The sequence below is a fragment of the Equus caballus genome, chromosome 5 (assembly GCF_041296265.1).
Source record: "Equus caballus isolate H_3958 breed thoroughbred chromosome 5, TB-T2T, whole genome shotgun sequence".
NCBI classification, from domain to species: Eukaryota; Metazoa; Chordata; class Mammalia; order Perissodactyla; family Equidae; genus Equus; species Equus caballus.
Genome location: NC_091688.1, coordinates 90,609,135 through 90,627,098, shown reverse-complemented (window position 1 = coordinate 90,627,098; position 17,964 = coordinate 90,609,135). Strand labels below are relative to the sequence as shown.

General features: G+C 36.1%; 1 protein-coding gene across 14 annotated transcripts in view; it reads right to left on the bottom strand.

Moving 5' to 3' along the window:
• Positions 1-4,169: 4,169 nt before the first annotated feature.
• ZZZ3 (zinc finger ZZ-type containing 3) overlaps positions 4,170-17,964 on the bottom strand; it is a 113,675-nt gene continuing 99,880 nt past the window's right edge. For all 14 annotated transcript variants that reach the window (XM_023641825.2, XM_023641826.2, XM_070268829.1 and 11 more), the window contains 4 exons: positions 13,588-13,740; positions 8,360-8,494; positions 5,761-5,861; positions 4,170-5,457 (listed from right to left, as the gene is read on the bottom strand). In XM_023641825.2, coding sequence (XP_023497593.1) covers positions 5,313-5,457; positions 5,761-5,861; positions 8,360-8,494; positions 13,588-13,740 — 534 coding nt within the window. In that variant the 3' untranslated portion in view covers positions 4,170-5,312. The remainder of the gene's footprint in view (positions 5,458-5,760; positions 5,862-8,359; positions 8,495-13,587; positions 13,741-17,964) is intronic.

Genomic DNA, 17,964 nt, shown 5'->3' with positions numbered 1-17,964 from the left:
ACATGGTAATTTTCGTATTTCCTTTTTCTCTAGCAATCATTCTTTTAAACAGAAATGTCAGTGTTTGCTAAAGAAGAAATTAAATGTCTTTGGTTACAATTATGCCTCTATTAACAAAGAGGGGCATGTTCCTATAACTCACACAGTTGTCAAATAGTTTATTACTACCTCAAGTTGTTATACTCTCTATAGGGGAGCACAAGGAGTATTTGAGCAAATTACAAAAAGAGAGTTACAGGATGAAAATTATCAGTTGTGCCAGAAAACACAAAATGACTCTTTGAAGGGATTAACATCCTTTAAACACATACCACATATTGGCAAACACAGGCCATACCCACCACAGCTTTGAAAGCTTGGGTAAGGGAACTGAGACAGCAGGGCAGCAGACAGCCCGGCCATGGCTTTTATGGCTGTAGTTGGCTGCCCTCTTGAAAAAATCAGCAGGGGTAAATGGCTTTGCCCCTGAAGAGTATCTAGAGGTGCAAATCCAGTCTTCTAGAGAACTGCTAAAACAGGTCACTGATCTGAATGGCTTCAAATGACATTACCACTTTAAAGTCATAGGATTTTAAAGCAGGAAAGGACCTTACAGGTCTCTGCCTAGTAGAAGACCTTGTGTGTATGCAGAAGACATCAGAACACAATGCAAACTCCTTTACAATGGTCTACATTCAAGGCCTCACCTGATCTGGCCCTGTACCCTCTCTCACCCCATCAACTCCCACTCTCTCCTTGCTCATCTGGCTCAAGCTACACTGACCCTCTTAATGTTGCCTGAATAAGCCAAGCTCTTTACTGGATCAGAGCCCTTGTCATTGCTGTCCTTCTCCCTTTTCCTCCAGATCATCCACAAGGCTAATAATTCTCTCACTTTTTCAGGTCTTTGTTCAAAGTTTACCCTTGTCATTGAGGCCTTCTTTTATTACTCTATCTAACATGACAGGCTGGTCCCCGTTCTTCCATCATTCTTCTTCAAGCATTATTTTTCTTCACAGCATTTATCTCTGCCGAAAATTATATAATGATCTTTATTTACTTGTTTATTGCTGGTCTTCTGCATTAGATTATCAACCCCCTAAGGGCAAGGCTTTGTATCTTCAGCCCCACACGTGGCAATTATTATTGAGAGCTAACATTTCAATCCTCTGAGCCTTAGTTTTCTCACCTGTACAGTGGAGATCATAATAGTAAGCAACCTCATAGAACCGTAGTGAGGATTAAGTGAGTTAATAATACACATAAATCATTTGCCAGTTGCTAGTGCTCAATAAAAGATGGCTCCTTGTCAACATTCATTGAGTGCCTCCATCCCAGAACTGGGACTAAGATACAGAATTTCTACTCTAGTTCCCTTTCCATTACATTACTCAAAACACGGCAGAGAATCAAGATACACGGCATAACTCGGGTCCCAGAGAGAACCAAAATCTTCCCAGCCACCAAGGTTGAACCATATCCTTTAGATAAGGCAGGATGCCAGTTCCTCAGTCCTGTCGGAACCCCATAAAGGAGATCTCCTGAGGCAAGCCCTCTCAGGGTCCCAGAGACACACTCAGACACACTCAGGCATGGGTGATGTCTCCTAACTTCCTAGCGAAAAAACGTAACCCACCAACACACTGGTCATACTACCAACAAATATTTATTGAGAATCTATGAAGAGCCAGGCCTAGGGTTACAGACAGACATGGATGGTCTCTGACCTCATGAAGCTAAATGTGACAGCATTTTCAAAACTCCGTCTAATCAGCCACATGAACTGTGAAAAAAAGTTATTTTTTTCCTGGAATCATAAACAGAAGCACATTTTTCATCAAGCTAAGAGACAAAAACAAACACTTTACAGCCTAAAAACGACAATGCCTCTGTAATCTTGTGGAAAAACCTACTTATTATCTGGAGACTTCCAATTCCATCCAGTGCACCTGGAACAACGGCCTTCTAACTTTGTTATCCACAGTAAGAAATACAGTTTATATAGCATACCACACATATTTCTAACTAAAAAAGAAATCTCACAAAACAGTATTTATCCTTACTACATGTGATGTACTATTTTCTCTATTTCTTTTTTTTTTAATGTTTCTCATACCTCAGTAAACTGTTGTGTTCTGCAATTTAAACGAAAGGGGGAAAGGGAGAAAAATGGACAAGGCATGCTATTAGGTCAAGTGAGAGGCATGAACTTATGCACGGAAACAAATTCTACCTGAGGCAGGATACACAAGCCTTAGCACCAACTTCGCCTAAAGACTCACGACCACATTTGCTGCCCAATTAGAATATGCAAATTCTACATACATATGTTTTTCTAATTCACCACGGCAGACCATTTCAGTGCTTTCCCCCCATCCACAGATATGCTTCTCTATTCTGTGCTATAAGCCTGGCCTGGACATGTGCTCAGATTTGTTCTCCAGGAACCACACCACACCAGGAAAAAAGACTGGAAATCAAGCCCTGCACACCTCGAGCTCCAACACCTTAACAACGGCTCACATGAAAGGAATACTCTTGCTCAGGAAACAGGGTAGCGAGGCAGATGCTGACTCTGGAGCAATCTGTCTAGGTTAAAATCCAAGCATCACCACTTTACTAACTGTAAGACCTTGGGCAAGTTATTTAACCTCTGGCTAGTTTTCCTCATATGGAAACAGGATAATAAATGAAGCAGTCTCATAAGGTTGTGAGAATTAAATTCGTTATTATATGCTTGCTCGGCACACAGTAAGCACTGTATCAGTGTGCTATTATTATCAGTCCACATCACACCAGTCAAAATCTCCTCTGCCTAAACCTTAAAGCAGTGGTTTTAGGTGTCCTTAAAAGTGCCTTCAGTTCTTAGCAAATAACTTGAGCATAATAGTTCAGGAAATACATCTGACCTACTGAATACCACTTAATAAGTAATGCTGTAACAAGCAGGTCTGTGTTGTCTCTTACAGCCAATACTTCTTTGTAGGAGATGGAAGGTCTACTTGCAAATGACAGCCCTGCCCACTCCTGCAGTCCTCAAATGAAAACAATAACAACAATACATTACCACTACTACTGCCCTTTAAGGCCTTTTAAAGGATTATTTGCTTGGAGCTGAAAAATGCAAAATAAACACATCTTGCTCAAGCAGAAAGTAATCCTTTTTGCCACTCAAAATTCTCAAAATCTTTGCCCTTGAAAAATACATTTAAGCGGATTTATTTTGTCTATTCTGCTTACACAACAACTGTACCACTCATAGCCCTCTTCCAAAGCATACTTCATACATTATGGGATTTCTGAATGGATCTGAATGGTTCTCCAAAACTAATCAGTATTATCTCTAAACATACACAGAAGTTACAGAAGTTATCATCAAGTGCTACTGTCTTGCTACAAGTTGAAGGTAGATCTTCTGGCATATTCACTTAACATTTAATATCAAAATGCCCAGAATTCTAACAATTCCCCTTTTCTTCCCCTCAACTAATAATCCCAGGGTGAGAAGTTAAGCTCAAGTCCATATCTTTTTCTTTCTGATGTGATATATTTTATAAACATCATTAGTAATCTTTAATCAATATATTACATTAAAATTCTCATATTTCTATATTTAAAATTATATTACTTTTCTCAATTAAAAAAATAGGGTATCATTTTAGTACCCTACAATGTATTGAAGAGAACTACTAATAATGTTCCCTTGGTTTAAAATTGGAAAACACAGGAGACTATTAAAATTGGGTCAGTATAATACTTAATCTTAGAATATTTACATTGTCTTTTCCAATAATCAATAATACTTTTCAAAGAATAAGGTAATTTTCAAAAACCACCTGTTTAAATTAAATATGTGGGGGGCTTATTTTCATCAAAAAGAACGAAAGTAAAATTCTTCAACCAAAGTTTAGTTTTCACGTCTGGATGTTAATAACTGCCTTTTGCTTTAACTACGGTATGTGTTCTTTTTTGCCACATGGTTTAATTTAGCGTTTCAGCACACACTGAGTGAAAACGTTACCATCTTTTACAGAGCTTCCCAAGCTCACCCTCTTTTCCATAATGTAGTCCTTACTCTTTTTAAAGGACAGGTAGGTAAAGCAACCCCTTAAAAAAAAAACAATTTGTGGTTTTAACACTAGTAAAAAAATCCAAAATCTAACCAAAAGGAAGTCACAACAAACATTCTATAATATAAACAGACAGTATCCACATAGTTTATTTCTCACAGTTCTCCTGACAAATGAACATTATTCAAGAACATACTGTATACACAGATAAGAAGAAACATACAAAATGTTTTAAATGATGCACAACAAAATCCAGCAGTATAAAAGAATGCATGTGAACTCTTGCTCACTGCGCAGACTAAATTTTATCACTTGTTTAAATAGTAATAAAAATACAATCTTTTATGGATCTTGTGCAGACTACAAAAGAGGGAAATTATTACCATATATATGACTTTTATATTAGGCAGTTTTCTTTGATGAGTTGCACTAACAACTCCAAATACAGAGGCAGAAGGCTGTGTATTTTAAAGGAATTAATGTTGTGAATTAGAGACTTTACACAGTTACTACCACTGGCACTTTTCACCATAGTTTGTACACATCACATGATAATCTTATATAACATTACATTTAAAAAATATATCTGAGTGACAACTTTCTAACATTCACACACCATGAGCTGGTTAAGGAAGCAATACCACAGTTGCCTCCTGTAGTGCTTCGCTGTTGTAAGAAAGACAGTTCATTGTGGTTAAAAGAAATTAGACATCAATATGGTTAAGCAGCTCCAACTTACTAAGGGCCATCAGTGGCCACCACTGGGACAGTGAGTTCTTTTAAAGTGTATATCCTAGAAGCAAACACCATCATTGGTTAAAACTTTGTCTAAAGAAGTCAGTTTCTGTGCTGAAAACTATTTTCACAAAACTGAAAGCTACTAAACTGTTTTAATATAAATACTTTGTCTTCTCATTATCATATTTATGACCAAGTTCTTTGAAACCTTTGGAATTTACTCTCTCTTTAATGTGTGCTCTCGTTTCCATCTCACCCATTTAAGATCACCACCTCAAAGGCTTTAAGGTGGTGGTGAGAAATTCACCAAGGAAACCCTTTGCTCACCAGGAATGTTCAGCTGCTGAACAGTGATCTAGAGCCACAACGGTGCAGAGCTGGACTTGACGAGAACACTCAGGAAGCTGTCATGCTGTGAGTGTCACTTCAGGGAAAGCAGAGAATCTTTCCAAACTGTGCACATAATTCACAATGATACCATTGCTATGTGTTGAAGAGGACTAATATATGATGTTCTCTTCCATGTCATCTGTTTGCTGGAAAGTAGTTTGGGTCAAGGTAATTATAACTGGTGCCCTGGGACACACAGTAGTCTCTGTCTAAGAATGTCTCTGACCTATAAACAGGTTCTAATTGGTGATCTTCCTTGTGAATATCTGTTTCATGTAGGCTGCAAAGAAAAAACACAAACATATCATTACATGGCATCAGATGCATTTTGATCTAGATATTACAAAACTTCCTCACAGCTCTACCTGTTTAAATCCATTAATATATCAAAATCCTTAATGAAAAGTTACTTGAAAAGTGGTATAATTAAGGAAAATTTCTTAATTACCTAGAACAACAAAGTTTAATACAGCAAATGTGGTGATTTTCTAAGAAGTGTGGAAATCAAATTCACTAGTTGCTGAGAAGCTCTTTACTCGTCAAAATAAAAGACCTAAAATGAAGAAAACACTTAAACACTTACCAGTCTGAACAAGAATCACAGAAATCCAAAGACATTTCTGGAGGACAATCCTGGCAGTGCCACCGAACACCCTGGATAGGCTCTATGCCACAGTTATCACACTAAAAGATTCAGAGAGAAAAAATATTAAGCTATATTGTTCCAAAACATTTTTTTCTTGCTGGAAACACATGATGTACACACAGACATCCTCTCCTCACTCCCCATTCACTAGACAGTGGTCTAACACAAAAAAAGTTCTAAGTTAGACACAGTTTATACCAACTAGCTGAAATTCCACTCACTCAAGATGGAGCTACAGGGGGGTAAGAGGGACATTATAAAAGACAAACTTCAAATGTTTTAATTATTTTTAAAAATTTTAAGTAAATCATCTGCAAACTTGGGCATTTGATTATTACCAACTATTAAGTTGAAAGGTGCCCCAGACCAGTGTACAATGGCTGTGATTGAGAACCACTGACTTCAAGCCACAGTTAAAACTATCTAAATACGTTACAGAACCATTCAACAGGCTGTCATAGCTAACATGAACCAGGTGACACAAAATCCCCTCTGAACTTTCATTTAGTGAATCACTCTCCAAAGTGGGAAGACTCCTAATAACCAATGGCCATCAGGAAGAAAAGGCAGATCTAGCTCTTTCTCAATGTGGTGGCATTGTGGTAGCCCTCAGCGTGTTCTGTGCAATTCTGGAAATCAAAGTAAATCTCATTTCTAGTTTCTTTGATCATTAGGCCAACTGGAATGGCTGACAGATTGGCAAACAAGCTACAGCTGGGACTCGCAACAAAATTATGAGAAGTGGACAGACTTTCCTCTTCAAAGGCCAAAGCTGTCAATTTGGAATATCACTGAAAGATCAAGAGAAGTCACTTAACATAGTTTGGCTGATGGCCATGCCAGAGCATCAGAGGTATAAGAATTTTGTTTAAATTTCAGTTTATCAGTCACAGCACACATCAGTATTTTCATGTATACCACTACCAGAAAATCTATAGTTCATGGTCTCAATATTACTTCCTCCAATTCCACTAAGTACAGTCAATTCTAATGCTTAAAGTGTTTTCGAACCTGTCAATCTCTATTTCCACAGCCACCAATTAAGTTCAGGACACTCACATGTTTTGTCTAAATTACCAAAAGAATCTCTAACCAGTCTCCCTGCATCCAGCCCTGCTTTATTCTTATCCATTCTCCATACTAAGGCCAGAATGATCTTTTTCCCTTTCACTTAATTTTTTTTAAATTACATAAATAACATACATATATTATTGTTTAAATAATTTAATAATATAGTAGTCAGAAATTAAGAGTTATCCACTCTAAAATCCTCTGCCTTCCTGAAGGTTATCGATATTAAAAGTTTAAGTAATTAGAACAATCTTTCTGAAATGCAAATTTCATGTTACTCTCTGTTTAAAATCCTTCAATTGTCCCCCAACCTTTTAGGAGAGATGAATTTAGCAAAATTTCCAAGGCTCCTCAACAGCCTCTCATTCCTCTCCAGTATGCACTCTAGTCATACTCAACTATTTTAGTTATTTAACTTCTCTAAATTTCTTATGAGATGAAAACAGAGTAAGAGCAGGAACTGAGTCCATCTAGTTTACTGCTAAATCCTTAGCACTTAGCAAAGTGCCTGGAACATAACAGGTATTTCAAAACTTTGTGGAATGAACAGATGTATTACTACTAGCCTCTCAAAAAACAGCAGAGCTAACTGAATCTAAAAGGGGAAAAGAAATTTCTGATCCACGAACAATAGCAACAGAGAGAGAAATAGCTCGATGGGTGAATGGATAAACAAAACGTGATTTTATATACAAATATTTTTATTTATATACATAAATAATATTCCACACACAATGGAATATTATTCAGCCATAAAACAGAAAGTAAGTCTGCCATTTGTAACAACATGGATGAAACTAGAGGACATTACGCTAAATGAAATAAGCCAGACACAGAAAGACAAATGCTGTATGATCTCACTTATATGTGGAATCTAAAGAAACTGAACTCATGGAAGCAGAGAGCAGAATGGTAGTTGCCAGGAGCTAGGGGTAGGAGAAATGGGGAGTTGTTGGTAAAACGGCACAAACTCTCAGTTACAAGATAAATAAGTTCTGGAAAGGTAAGGTACAGCATGGTGATTATATTTAATAATACTGTATTGTATACCTAACATTTGCTTTAGAGAGAGAGTATTTCTTAAGTGTTCTCACCATACACAAAAAATTATAACTATATGAAGTGATCTTTTTACACCTTAAATTTTTATATACCATAAACATATAAAATGTTTATCAGTTCTATCTCAGTAAAGCTGGGAGCAAAAAAAGAGAAAGAGACAAAAACTTCTCATCTCATATTTCACCTCAAAGTATAGATATCTGTATGTCTGTCTTCTCTCTACTGAATCATAAAACTCTTGACATCAGCAACTGTGGCACACTACTTTGTATAAACAAATAGAACAGGAGCTAAACTTAGTAAGTTTTATCTGAATGCTTGGAAGTTGTGGAGGTTAAAGCTCCAGAAACCACCTTAAATATCTCTCATCACCTTTTTAATAGTAAGATTAAGTAGCATTTACCTTGAAGCCCACATGTTGCACAAATCCACTTTCAGCTTGCATTTGCTGAAGTTTCTGCTTCTTTAACTTTTTAAACTGTAGTAATTCCTTATATTCAGGTAAATTCCTATACATGATAGGAATACTTTCTTCATCCTATTGAAAAGAACAAAACAGAAAACAAGAATGTTAGTTTGATAATTAAGATGAACTAAGTGCAAGAAATACTGATATAGAATATTTTTCTGTTGACAAGATATTTTTCACTTTTAAGATATCTCGCCTTTTAGGGCTCAGAGAAAATTAGTGCTGCTCTCAGCAATATTTTAGACTAGTAAGTTTGTGAAGATTCTTAATGCAATGGTAATATTGAATTGTAGTAGGTTACCTCATAATCCAACTACCAGGGGAACATGGCATGACTCCCACTTCTGTCATCCACTAACACAACTCACTCCCGTCCCAACACCCTCACGGCTCCTTGACAGACTCCTTAGAATCTACTTCTCCCTGATCTGCAGGAAGCTCCTCTTCTCCAATCTAACCGATTTTTATGCTTCCTCAGGTAAATATGACATTTTCTTAACAACAAACAAACCAATCTCTGCTCTGCTTTCTGCTCTCTACTCCCAATGATCAAGGCAGTACATTCCTTTCTTACTCCAAAGGAGGAACCAAGTTACAAAGATGATTATTTAGAATAGAGTGTAAAAGAAATGGACAGTAAAAACTATATAAATATATGAACTTGACAGATGAATCACTAACTGCTTCCTACGCTCCCAATTTATTTGTGCTCTGCCACCAGAATCCACTTCCCTTCCTTTGCTACCTCATGACTGATCCCATGGTCACTAATTTCCACAATGCTCCTAAAATTATCCCAAATTCACTGACCTTGTGTTCTATCACTTCCCAGTCCTAGACCAGATAATACCTGCCCCTCCCATTCCTCCTGCTCGCCATATAAGCTATTATTAACCACTATGTTTATTCTACATTAAAGTAACTGATGGTTATAGAAATTATAACATTTGCTCAAGGTCACATATTTAATTAGTTGCAGAGTCAGGTGATTTGAATCCAGATTTGTCTACTTAACTAACTCCTTACACACTCAGCAGCTCAAGGCCTAACTCTAGTAAGAGTTTTATATCTAATCCAACAAATTCTGTCACCACTTAATACCTTCTAAAATCTCTCTCAAATTGCTCCTCCATAGTATCCACTCCCTCCTCTGCCCCACCATTACTTCAAATCTCCCAGTGGTGTCCTGACTGTCTACAGCATCAAGTTCAAAATCCTCAGCCGGATGAAAGATTCTTTACAATCTCACACTTCACCTACCTGATCTCCCACTATCTTTCATCCATTTTAAACTCTTAACTAAAGATGTTAAATTATAGCTACTGTCTTCCTATGTCACCATAAAGACAAGATAAGTAGTGCAACAAGTATGTGACACTAATAAATATGATGTGACCTAAATAATTAAACAATGCAGTAAGAAGTTTTATAATGAAATTTATTAAATTCAGATATTTTAAGCAAATACAAAGAGTACAAACTCCACTAAATTTTTTAATGTGCATCTTAACTCTAAGGATATTATTAAATTTGGTAAACGAGACTAAGATTAGGAAAAGTTAAATCACTTCACAATCAGTAGGATGGCTACTATCAAAAGAAAAAAACAGAAAATAACAAGTGTTGGCAAGAACGTAGAGAAACTGAAACCCTGTGGCACTGTTGGTAAGAAGGTAAAATGTTGCAGCCACTATGAAAACAGTATGGAGGTTCCTCAAAACTTAAACATAGAATTACCATATGATCCAGCAATTCCATTATTGGGTATATACCCAAAAGAACTTTAAGCAGGGGATCAAAGAGATATTTGTACATCTGTCTTCATAGCAGCATTATTCACAATAGCCAAAAGGTGGAAGGGACCCAAGTGTCCATTGACAGACGGACAGATAAACAAAATGTGGTGTATATACACACACAACAGAATATTATTCAGCTTTAAAAAGGGAGGAAATTGCGACACGTTACAAGATGGATGAACCCTGAAGACATTGTGCTACGTGATATAAGCCAGTCACAAAAGGACAAAAACTGTGTAATTCCACTTATATGAAGTGACCCAGAGCAGTCAAATTCATAGAGACAGGAAGCAGGGTGGTGATCACCAGGGGCTAGGAGGAGGGGGAGATGGGGAGATGGGTGTAGAGTTTCAGTTTCGCAAGACAAAGAGTTCTGGAGATGGGCTGCACAATAACGCCAAAGGACTTCACACTACTAACTGCACACTTAAAACTGGTTAAGAGGGTAAACTGTGGCATGTGTATTTACCACAGCTAACAATACAAATCCCAAAAAGAAATACCCATAAACAAATTTCCTGGTTAAGAGGGTAAACTGTGGCATGTGTATTTACCACAGCTAACAATACAAATCCCAAAAAGAAATACCCATAAACAAATTTCCTGGTCATAATAATTTTAAATTTACTTAAAGGGGAAATACTATGACTAATTTCAAATGGGGCTAAAATGGTGTTACAGATTTTTAAACTAAGGAAGTATATACACGTAATCATACTTTCTCTCTAATTATTGCTTTTCTGAAAAGAGAAACTGAAATCTATAAATTTTACCACTAGAAGCTTCATAAATATATATTTGCATAGCTATTTTAAAGTAATCAGGTGATTTGAACTGATGCTCATTTAAAAATAAATAAAATCAACCAAACAAAAGTCAAATCAAATTCAATCTACTGTATTTTGCCAATTTTCTCAAAATGTACTTCTTTTAAATATCCCAACACCACATTTCACTGGTTAAATTTTCTTTATCCTTCAATTGCCAGTTTGTCACTTTCTAGAGATCTTCCACTTAAACTCCCAATCTAAATTAAGTACCACTAAATAATCAGAATAGCACCTATTTTTGAAGCACTTTTTCAAACCTGTAATTTATTGATGTGGTTACACATTTATCTCCTCCCACAAGACTAAGATATAGCAGCAAAGATCACAGATATTTTGTTCATAACTATCTAGTTCACCTCTAGCAGAGCATGATATATATTAAGTATAAGTAAATATTTCTCAAATAAGTAATTCTAATATTCACAAAGTACAAAATTACACACAAATTCCATATCTTAAGACACAGCAAACATTAGTTGTTTTTCAAAAGATAAGTTTAAAAAGAAAAAACTTTTCAAAGAATACAGTCACTTTATGGTAGTTTGATACCAAAGTATATAAACAGTATTCGATTTAACCTAGAAACAGAATGAAGAACACTTACTTTTATTTGCTGACCTTTCATTAAAATCTCCTTTTCCAATTATTATATATAATGAGAGTATTAAGAAAGATACAAGGTAATCCCAAGGAATCGGAATCATGTTAATTATTGACGAAATTAATTTCAAGATAGTAAAATAAAAAATATTAACAGCAATAAAAAGAATCTCTATTAATAAAAAGTAAAATGAAATGAATTAACCTAAATTAGCAACCAGTTGATGACAACCCAGAGAGAAATTATTCCAGGAGGATTTAAAAAGTGTAATTTGACTTCACTTCTGTAGTGGGATATATCCTAAGACAAAAAAAGAACAGCCAAAAAACATCTCTTTCCAGTGATCACATTGTTGATGGCAGTATTAGTATTATTCTATTCTGAGACTACGTGTGTAGTGTGAGACAAAGAAAGCTATTTCGTTGATGTCACTGATAACTGGGATTTTCAGCATGGAAGAAAGAAGACACATATTTAAGATCAATACAGGTAAGTAATATCCCCATAGTCCTTAAGTTGAATTTGAAATAAAAACATGAACTTATGATATCTTTTATCTTTTAACAAAAATATAACATTTCCCAGCTCTGTCCACTAAATAGGCCTAGAAACAATGATCAACCCAGCAGCAAGTAACATTTCTAGAGTCAAGATATAGTCTCCAAATACCATTTCCCAACAAAAGAAAGCAGGGCTGACTCTAGGTCTGAGGCAAGAAATATACAGGATGAGCCTGGAATTTCCTTGTCATGCCAGACAGTAAGGAAGCTAACAAAGACTACCAAAGTCTTGTGAAAAGAACTCAAAATCCAACTTGAATAGGTTACAACTGACCAATGGGCCAACTTAAACACTAAGAGAGACAATAACATCAGTCTACTGAAACGCATTAAATATACTCAAATACAACAGTTCACAAGAATACAAAAATTTAAAAACCTCAGTCATTTTTGGAGGATATTAGAGAATAGACTTATTATTTTAAAAACAAAAACTAAAGGGAAAAATAAAGCAGCTCTGCTGCCTTTTCTATATGTACCGTAGGGTAATCAAATAGTTGATGAGGGGGTTTACTTTATAGAATAGTCTATCAAATTAAAGAAAAAGAAATGAAAGACTATCACATCTAATAAATTAATGAATCTAGATAACGATCAATGGCCGCTGTGTCAAAAAAAGACAGAGACAATCAGACTGATGGAAGTACACATGACATAGTCCTGCCCACCCTAACAAACAAACAAATCTGAATCTGATCAATTATCTAGACTTACTATCAATTTACAGGAAATTCAGGGAACAGAGGAACAGGTTAAATGACATCAAGGAGATGCAAACAATAACCATATTGTGGTAAATTCTACAAGACCAATGACCTCATTTTTCAATTAAAAAATTGTGAGAGCGGGCAAAAAGGGGGTAAGGGGGGGGAGAGGGATGGGGAGAGGGAGGAAGGAGGCAATCTACTGAAATTTAAAGAGGGGCTGCAGAAATGGGAACTGACTGTATATTTGATTACATAAAACATAACCTTTTTGAAAATATGATTATGATATTGTGTAACGTCTGAGACTTGCTCCAAAATAATCCAGAATGGAGCTGGGGTAGGTAAAAAGAATGGATGAAAACAAGATTGCCAAAAGCTAGTCAATGTTGAACTTGGATGATGGGTTAAGTGGGTTCATTATACTATTCTATTATTGCATATGTTTGAAAATTTCTTTATAAAAACCTTATTATAAAAAACCTATAAATTTGACTTGTTAATTAAAAGAAAAGAAAGCAACATTCTCTGAAGAAGAGCAATAGTTAGAAAATGCTGGTGCTCTCATTCTCTACCATGCCCTGTGTAATACATAGATATATCCATTTAGATAGATATCTCTATTTAGATATAAACATAGACATATACAGTATAAACAGATAACTTACTGATGCCTCCTCGATAGCAGTGTTCATGTGGCTATGAAAACAGGATCGGTCATCATCTTCATCCATATACACTGGTGGTTCATGGGAAGTCATGAAAGTGGAAGGTTTAAAGAGATGCTTATTAAGGGGGTGCTGTCGTCTGCTTGTTGAAGACTAAGTGAGAAAACAAATTTTTAATTGGGACACTGGAAAATCATTAAAGGAATCAAAAATATAAAAATAGAAATGCTACTTCCTGCAAGCCTATCTGTTAGAAGGATTTCACCTCTATCCTGTAGCATACTCTTATGTGGTTGCTTTTTCTGTTATCTAGATTTTTAAAGCACAACTAGCCTTAAAAGAAAAAAGAAGAAGAAGAAATGTAGGGAGAGTATGGCAACAATAGTACAATGGGCCACATGCACATCATCCAGCTTCTATTTGTATCCCAGCATTTATCACACTCTTCGTATTCAAATGCTGAACTCCCCTTATGGTCATCTTATAGAAGACCAGGGAGGATGAAGTAGCCTAAGCCAGATATAAAACTACCAAGTAGCAGGAAAATTTCTACAACATGATGCATGTCTGAAAATGGTAATGACTGCTTATTCTATGTTAGTGAATTTACTCCTCACAACAATACTTATATCAGACAAAATAGACTTTAAAAGAAAAAGTATAACAAGAGGCAAAGGAGGGCACCACATAATGATAAAGGGAACAATCCAACAAGAGGATATAACGCTTTAAAATATCTATGCACCCAACAAAGGAGTACCTAAATATATAAATCAATTATAAACAGACATAAAAAGAGAAACAGACAATAACACAATAATAGCAGGAGGCCTTAACAGTCCACTTACACTAATGGATAGATTGTTCAAACAGAAGACCAATAAGGAAACACTGGCCTTAAATGACACATAGACTAGAAGGACTTGGTCGATATATAGAAAACATTCCATCCGAAAATGCCGAATACACATCTTTTCAAATGCACATGGAACATTCTTCAGGACTGATCACATATTAGGCCATAAAACAAATCTCAATAAATTTAAGAAGACTGAAATAATACCAAGCATCTTTTCTGGCCACAATGATATGAAACTAGAAATCAACTACAGGAAGAAAACTGGAAAAGCCACAAATATGTGGAGACTAAACAAAATGCTACTGAACAATGATTGGGTCAAAGAAGAAATCAAAGGAAAAATTAAAAAATACCTGTAGACAAATGAAAAGATGACATGCCAAAATTTATCAGATACAGCAAAAGTGGCTCTAAGAGGGAAGTTTATAGCAATACAGCCCTACCTAAACAAACAAGAAAAATCTCAAATAAACAATCTAACAGTGCATGTAAAGGAACTGGAAAAAGAACAAACAAAGCCAAAAATCAGGAGAAGGAAGAAAATAATATAAATCAAAGCAGAAATAAATGAAATAGAGACTAAAAAAACAACAGAAAACAAAATCAATGAAAGTAAGAGATGGTGTTTTGAAAAGATAAACAAAATTGACAAACCTTTAGCTAAACTCACCAAGAAAAAAAGAGAGAAGGCTCAAATAAATAAAATCAGAAATGAAAGAGGAGAAATTACAATGGACACCTCGAAACACAAAAGATGATAAGAGAATACTACAAACAGCTATATGCCAACAAACTGGATAATCTAGAAAAGATGGGAAAATTCTTAGAAGCATACAAGCTTTCAAAACTGAATCAATAAAAACAGAGAATTTGAATGGACCAATCACCAGTAAGGAAATAGAAACAGTAATCAAAAATCTCCCAAAAAATAAAAGTCCAGGAGCAGACAGCTTCCCCGGTGAATTCTACCAAATATTCCAAGAAGACTTAATATCTAGTCTTTTCAAACTCTTCCAAAAAATTGAAGAGGAGAGGAAGATTCCTAACTCATTCCATGAAGCCAACATTACCATGATGCCAAAACCAGAGGAGGAGAACACAAAAAAAGATTATAGGCCAATATCACTGATGAGCACTGATGAAAAAATCTTCCAAAAAGCTCCTACCAAATTAAATACACAATATATTAAAAAGATCATACAACATGATCAAGTGGGATTTATTCCAAGGATGGTTCAACATCCATAAATCAATCAACGTGATACACCACATTAACAAAATGAAGAATAAAAATCACATGATCATCTCAATAGATGCAAAGAAAGCATTCAACAAGATACAGCATCCATTTATGATGAAAACTCTGAATAAAATGAGTATAGAAGGACAGTACCTCAACATAATAAAGGCCATATGACAAACCCACAGCTAATATCATACTCAATGGAGAAAAACTGAAAACTATCCTTTAAGAACAGGAACCAGACAACGATGCCCATTTCTGCCATTCTTATTTAACATGGTATTAGAAGTCCTAGCCAGAGCAATCAGACAATAAAAAGAAATAAAAGGGATCCAAATTGGAAAGGAAGAAGTGAAATTGTCACCAGGTACAAATCATATGATTTTATATATAGAAAATTCTAAAGAACAGAAAAAGGAACGCTCACACACTGCTAGAGGGAATGTAAACTGGTACCGCCACTATGGAAAACAGTACGGAGATATCTCAAAAAATTGAAAATAGAAATACCATACAATCCAACTATCCCACTAACGGGTATTTATCCGAAGAACTTGAAATCAATGATCAAAAGAGATTTATGCACCCCTGTGTTCAATGCAGCATTATTCACAATAGCTGAGATGTGGAAGCAACCCAGTGCCCATCTATAGATGAACGGATAAAGATGATGTGCTGTGCATATACAATGGAATACTACTCAACCACAAAAAAAGACAAAATCACCCCATTTACAACAACATGGAAGGAAGGACCTTGAGGGTTTGATGTTAAGAGAAATAAGCCAAATAGAGAAAGACACCTACTGCATGATTTCACTCATACGTGGAAGATAACAAATACATGGATAAAGAGAACAGATTAGTGGTTACCAGAGGGGAGGAGGATTGAGGGGGAGGGCAAAAGGGATAAAGGGGTACATATGTATGGTGATGGATAAAAATTGGACTACTGGGGGTGAGCATGATGGAGTGTATTTAGGAAGTGATAAACAATAAAGTACACCCAAAATTACACAATGTTAAAAACCATTATAATCTCAACAAAGTTACTTGGAAAAAAAGAAAAAAAAAATCTACCAAAAAACTTTTAGAAATAATAATGAACGTGGTAAAGTTGCAGGATATAAAATCAACACACAAAAATCAGTTGCACTTCTATACACTACCAGAGAAGTAACAGAAAGAGAAATTAAGACTACAATCCCATTTATAATTGCAACCAAAACAATAAAATACCTAGGAATGAATTTAACCAAAGAGGCGAAAGACCTGTACACTGAAAACCACAAAACATTGTTGAGGACATCAGCATCATGGCAGAGTGAGTTTCCCCAGTAATCTCTCCCCTCCAACATACAACGAAAAGGACATTTATACTCCAACAGAGGACATCCAAAGACAACACAAAAAATGTCAGAGAGACCCACGCAGCCATAAGATGGAGGGCAGAGAGGTTGGAGCCCCCCTCAGGTGAGGTGGAACGGAGTAACAGAAAACTTTACTCCCTCCCCTAAAGACTGTGATCCAGGACCACAGGAGGCCTCCAAGAGGGAAGAACATGGGAGAGGACGTTCGTTAGCAGGAACATCAAGGATCCCCAGTGGGCCCTAGCAGCCTAGAGGTTTGCCCTCTACTGGGGTGAAAGCTTTCATGGGGGGTGACCTTATCAAGGCAACACCCCAGGAGAACAGATAGCAAGAGCAGAGCGAGAAATCCCCAAGAGCACATAGGAGAAAGTAACCCTCCCCTGACCCACCCCAAACCAGCTCCACTGCCTGGGATCTTGCAGAAGGCAGAGGGCTCGGAATACGCGGCTCTTGACCTCCACCTAGTGGCGACAGGTGGTAACTGCGACCAAATAACACCAAGATGCAAAAAAAAAGAGCAACTCCCTCTAGCAACATCAAACATTATATTAGATCTCCAGACCAGAGAGAATATGACAAGTATCCAGAAATCAGTCCTAAGGACACAGAAATATATAATCTAAATGACAAAGAATTCAAAACAGCTATCATAAAAAAACTCAACGAGTTAAAAGAGAATGTAGAGAAACAATTCATCGAGTTCAGGAGGTACTTCACAAAAGAGATTGAAACTATAAAAAAGAATCAATCAGAAATATTAGAGATGAAAGATACAATGGAAGAAATGAAACAAAATATGGATTCCTTGAATGCTCAAGCGGACATACTAGAGGAGAGTATCAGCAAAATTGAAGATAGACATGTTGAAATGCTCCAGATAGAGGAGAGAGAATTAAGACTAAAGAG